At 36.5% G+C, this 6,103-nt stretch overlaps 1 protein-coding gene across 1 annotated transcript in view; it reads right to left on the bottom strand.

The window, feature by feature from the left end:
• The window catches only part of NFIB (nuclear factor I/B), a 69,506-nt gene that overhangs the window by 24,510 nt on the left and 38,893 nt on the right, over nucleotides 1-6,103 (bottom strand). Inside the window, exon 7 of the mRNA XM_009080459.1 lies at nucleotides 1-13. This exon is cut by the window's left edge and continues 120 nt beyond it. Coding sequence (XP_009078707.1) covers nucleotides 1-13 — 13 coding nt within the window. The remainder of the gene's footprint in view (nucleotides 14-6,103) is intronic.

The raw sequence follows: 6,103 nt of genomic DNA, 5'->3' as shown, positions 1-6,103 counted from the left end.
CACTGCTGTTAGGCTACAAAACAAAACCAAAAGAATGCTTTGTGAAACATACACATTATGTTTAAGGAACCTACCCACCTATTTTAGGGTTTTCCAGAATGCCCATCATGGTAGAATCTGCATTTTGGAATGTGCTGTTCTAATGAACCTATGAATTTCTATGTGGTATTTTTCGCTGGGCAGGTCCCTTCTCAGGTAGATAGTACATTTCAGCAAGCTTTCTTTCTTTCTGGGTGCAACATGTATCAGATTATTTCAAAATATATTTGCTGTCCATGCAGCGTGTGTGAACCAAAATCCCATGGCAGCAGAAGTAAACTGACCTGGCATAGACCCTAATGTATGAAGTATTAAGAGCAAATGAATGATGCGAAACCTCTGTTTTCACATGCCATACCACTCTGGCTTGGAGGATAACCAAAACTTGACCATAGTTGTCCACAGAGATTACTCATACTGGAAGACTAACTAATAATTCACATGCTTGGGAGTGGGGTAGAGGGTTAGGATACGATGCACTATAATGCACACATCATAACATCTGGCCAAAGGCCGCCAACCAAAAACACAGAAGCGCATAATAATGGGAACTTTGTAAGTCAAGAGCATAATAAACAAAGATACTTCTTTCATAAATAAAAGAGGCAGTCTGCATGTGACCTTATGATGCAGGTCATCAAGATAATATGCTACATTCTACGTATAGGCACATCTGAATTTGGCAAAGCTGACTGGCATATCAATATGTTTATCCTTAAATGTGCCTTAGACATTCTGCATGTAAATACTCCAAAGGTAAATAACTTGTAGTAAAAACTAGTAAGCATTAAATAGCTTTTACAATGGTGGCTGATAACTTCTGTCTTAAACTGATCATGTGCTCTACAAATGATAGGTATTGTAAAACAGCCATACAAGCTATGAAATACTGGGAATCTTTTTATCGAAAGGATCTTGTCAAATTTAAGATAACTTAGAATAAACATGGATATCAATGGATTGATAAAGGACCCAATTCAACTGATTCAAGGAAAGGTTAAAAGAGGTAAGCATGACTATGGTAATGATATAATAACTGGACTGAGATAATTACTGCAAGTATGTGAGGAGTATAAACACATAGAAGAGGAAGGAATTATTTGGAAAGTACAGGAAACACATACTTGGGATAATGGAATGAATTCAAGACAGAGGAAATTTAAAATTAATAGCAGGAGAAACTTCCTGGCAGTACGATCCACTAGACTTTGCAAATGCACCCAAGGGAGAGTCTTGTTTAGAACATCTAAAACTAAGCTAGCAGAAAACACTAGAAAACATCAATGCAAGTGGAAACCAATCTGGTATCTGTAGGAACATTGAGCAGTTAGTAGACTATTTTCCTCTCTAAAAATCATACTCCTTACAATGAAAAATAATAGAAAAATGCACACTAATGATAAGTGGCCAACAAACTACCTCTCTAAATGATAAAAAGTCACTCCCTAAACATAACTCTTGTTAGTAAGGCCTGCCTGCCATGTTGGACTGGATTTTCAGTATGTTTCTAGGGAGCCTGCTGCAGAGGCAAGCCCTCTCTCCTGTGCTGACAGCCCAGCTGTCCACACAGCCTGCTGGAGGAAATACCACCTCTCAGCTGCATCTGGTACCTCCTAGGTGGAGTCACTGACATGCAATGACAGGACTACCTTAGGAACCTTAGCTGATGTGGTGTGCTAGCATCACAAAACCAATTGAGAATCCCTTACTGAAATGATCAAATTTTATTAAAAAAAAAAAAAAAGAAAGAAAAAACTCCATGGAGTTTATGAACTGAAAAAGCCACTATCATCAGCTTACAAAAGCAGCTGTCTCCAAAGACAGACTTGAATAAATTAGAATAAATTAGAAGGACACAGCTGGAGACCAGGAAGATTTACAGCAATGTATCACCTTCTACTGTTCCACAGTGATCCCAGTCAACAGGAATCCAATGGCTCACATGGACTCCAGCTTAGCCCTTGTCCATACAGTCTAAATGAGCAAACACTTTTCTTGTTCAGTTATAAGACAAAGATTATACTTATACCCCATTATCTTGCAAAACAAGCTTTTCCCTGTGCAATATATAACAGCAGTGCAGTACATCACCTCACTTCATCTAAATAGAGGGTGAAATCCTGTCTTTGTTGACATCCATGGGGAAGGGAATTTGCTAGTGATTTTAGCAGATGTGGTTTGTGACCCCCTCACCAAGTGCCTACATTTCTTTATTTTTAATTTCTTCTTAAATGGTAAGCATTGTTCAATATCTGTCTCATAAGTAAAACTCAGTGCACACACAATACAATGGAACTGAGGTCTCGTAGACATAAAAATAAAACCTTTGAAGAAAATGGAAAACTTGTTACTTCTGTAAGTTTAATTCTTACGGTTCCAAGATTTCAGACTGCACATTAGATTTCAAAAGCAACTACAATCCAGTTACCTGTCTCACAAATTTTATTGCATATTGTCACATTTCTCCAAGTATCTTCTGACTGCAGCTATGATTTATTCTGCTTTTATTTCTGCAATCTCTAACATCTATTCTTGTCCTTTTCCAAGTTCTTTACTTCTGTTTTCACATTTGTAACAGAATATTTGTTTTAAACTTTTGCAGTAATGTCAAATAATTTATATTGCAATACCCATTCAAGTGTTATCCCTCAGCGAAAAAGATAATACAAGAAATGATAAGTACATACAAGACAGAGCTTGGTGTACCATGTCTAAATACCTAACTTCTTCTTCCAGACTGGAATTTTCTGTATTTAAAGTTTAACTAATTAAAGCTGTAGGTAAGCACACACCTAGTGGCACTTATACAAATATAATTCTTCAACAATCCTAGCCATCTTTGAGATGTGAACTAAGGTTCTCCTTTTGACAAAATTTGTCATAGGAAATGGCATACATGAAATTTTCTTAGAAGTGCAGTATTTTTCCTAAGTGTGCTACATTTGAAAACAGAGTTTATGAAAACCACTCTCATACTCTCCAAAATTCTGTTACAGGAATGTCACTCATAAGAAGCCTTCCTGAAACATCCATACTTGCCTTGCTTGCATGCAGTGAACAACAGTGAACTAGTTAAGAAAACTGATATTTAAGATGATTAGTTAGGACAGAATCCACCTGAATTACAAGTGCAAATATTTACAGCACATCATTTAATACAAATTAGTTGTGCCTTTATTTAAAATAGGTTCTAGTTCCAGCTCTCCCTGAAGAGATTCTTACAGACAAATCCATTACATGTGAGAAATCAACTGCTACCATCAAATAGGGCATCACTATGTCTGTACGATGGATTCACAGAGAGATGATTCCTGAGGCATAAACCTCAAGCAAATTCCATGGATGCAGCTGTGTTAGATAAACACGTCATGCATTTAAAAATTAGAGAGGAAAAGAACCAAATGGAATTAAGGTCTGGCAAATTAAGCCATAATTTATGCAGGTATACATTTTTCTATTGTTGGATTGGAAGCTAATTTGATTTTCAGATCTGTGTTACATTTTCCAGCTTTTTAATTCAAACTATCTTAAGTGGCCACAGATGAATTCATTCATGGGCCCAAAGCCACAGATGAGTTGTATTTGCTGTCATAGCTGTAACATAACTCAGATTGTCAGACTATTAGTATCCGATGGTGTTCAGTGTGCATACTTTAAATTAATCCTCAGGTCTGAGCAGAAACCTGTAACAGAATTTCTTAAAGTCAGAATTCATTATACCTGTTTTCCATGCTGGATTTTACTAACATATTTATAATGAGCAATTAATCACCCTCTTCTCATTTTTCTGTTCATATATTTGCCCAAATAACAGCACATCTAACCTTAGACCTTCAGTTACATTTCAGGACATTGTCTTATTATATAGCACACTACTTCCAGTGTTACAAAAATTTTTCTTATGCCATAGTGAAATGGCAACCAATAATACCTACAGATGAGATATCCAAACATAACAGAAATGTGACATACCTACTAAACAATTCATATAAACTATTTATTGCTTACATTTTCAAATATATCTTATGTTCAAATTTGCACAGTATATTTTTTTACAAAATAATTGCAATTATAATTCCAAACAAAAAAATCCAATAAGCCTTATATACTTAAATACACAATGCTTCTTCAAATAAATAATTAACAAAGGCCAGAAATCATATTAATCTGTACATGTCCTAGATATAGCTACATCTGATACTGTTACGTGTTTCAGAAAGAAGTTTCAGGGCTTCATAAAATTTACATTATTTCTGCTAACCACTATGCACAGAGAAAAATATATTCGCATCCAAACCCACAGGTTTGTAAATTGAAATTCTGTGTTTCCTAAGACAGTTACCCTATTACAGGCAGATGATCACCCAAAAAATGCACTTTAGTCAAATGGGATTCAGTGTATTTGGAAATACCCTGTCACTCATTTCCTCTCAACAATCGCAGTTGCTTGGAATGGCAAAGTTCAGATACTATGGTGAACAATCTCACTGCAAAACCCTATGACAGTGTATTTTCGAGACCACTGACAGAACTAATTTTGTTGATGAAATTGTAGAAAATCTCATTCTTGTTTTGGACCCCTGATCTCACACGAAGTGTTTTACTTTAACACTTGCCTACTAGACACATCTGTGAATCTGGAGATCACAGCTGGTAAGTTCTGCTTTGAGTCCATGCCATTGTGCACTGTGATATCCACAGAGGGTGACAGATGTTTCAGAAAATCTACAAGTAAAAGAAACCAGAAGTATCTTCCATTTTTGTAACTCTCCCCCACTTGTTTTTGCCTAGGGCACCCTAATGCTACACCACCCATAAACACCTAATGGCCATGTTATGCTCTCACTGAAGACAGCACAGTGGTACTGCAGTTTCATGAAATGTGTGGAAAACATACCCTCAAGTTATCACCTATCCGAGTAATATAACACAATGCCTTAAATACACAGAAATAGCATTACTAGAGCACCAACACTGAGACTGTAGGAAGGTACTATAAGGCAGTTCCTCCTTGGGTTGAAGCTGATGGGTTCCATAAAGCATTTAACAAGAAGCAAGGCAGTACAGGTTTCCTTTCTGCTACTGAACACTATGGCAGCAACACAAAGCTACTGTACCTTTTAATAACACCTTATCACTTTTCATAGGGATGAATCTCCCTTGTTTCCATACCAGGAATCTGTTCGACTCACTGAGACAGCACATCTTACACAGACCTCACTCTGAGATGCCACACGAAATCTTCAAATGCTGTGACACACAGCTACCTGTCTACTTGAAGAATTAGCTTTAGAAAACAATATGTTGTTGCCAGTTTTTGGCTGAAAACTTCATTCTGTACTTCTTTCAGTAAGAAATCAAGATGTTGATTTTGATCCATTTGAGAAAGCAAATTTTCCTTTTGATGCGGAAACTGAGAGCAACTGGAGAGCTTCAGCAACCCATGTTCCAACACATGTATCATAAGACATTTTAGAGTGTTCTATCCTGAATCACAATTTTACCTGTGACCTCACAAAATCTGAAATAGACAGCTTTCCTTGTATATTTGCCTTTAACAACAGCAGGGTAAGTTTGTGACAAAGCATGGGAAAGGAAATCTCTTTGTAGATGAATGTTCAAAATACATCTTTATGTTACACGGTAATTCATGCACTCCAGAGACTTATACTTGTGCATGTAATAAACTGAAAATGAGCAGAATAAATACAAAGTAATCATTTACAACTGCAATTAAATCTTTAAATGCCCAGTCAGTAGACAACATTAAACTAGGACTCTTGCTCCCAACCCCCCAATCAAAATTAAAAACTGCACATTGTCTTACTTAATCTCCAATAATTTCTAAAAATTACAAGGAAAGACTTGACCAAGAAGCTGAAAACTATTAAATGTCAACAAATAAAGGTGTCAGTGATACTAAAGAAACCATATACACACATACTGCTTGTTTTGGCTTATTCTGCTAGTACTCTCCCAGGAACCAACAGGAAACACTTTGGCCAGCCCAAAGAGAGCTTCACAAGATTCCATCCTCACTGCTAAATGACTGTAGTTATTGTAC

The sequence above is a fragment of the Acanthisitta chloris genome, unplaced genomic scaffold (assembly GCF_000695815.1).
Source record: "Acanthisitta chloris isolate BGI_N310 unplaced genomic scaffold, ASM69581v1 scaffold20308, whole genome shotgun sequence".
Taxonomy (NCBI): domain Eukaryota; kingdom Metazoa; phylum Chordata; class Aves; order Passeriformes; family Acanthisittidae; genus Acanthisitta; species Acanthisitta chloris.
This window is presented reverse-complemented; position numbering and strand designations above follow the sequence as displayed.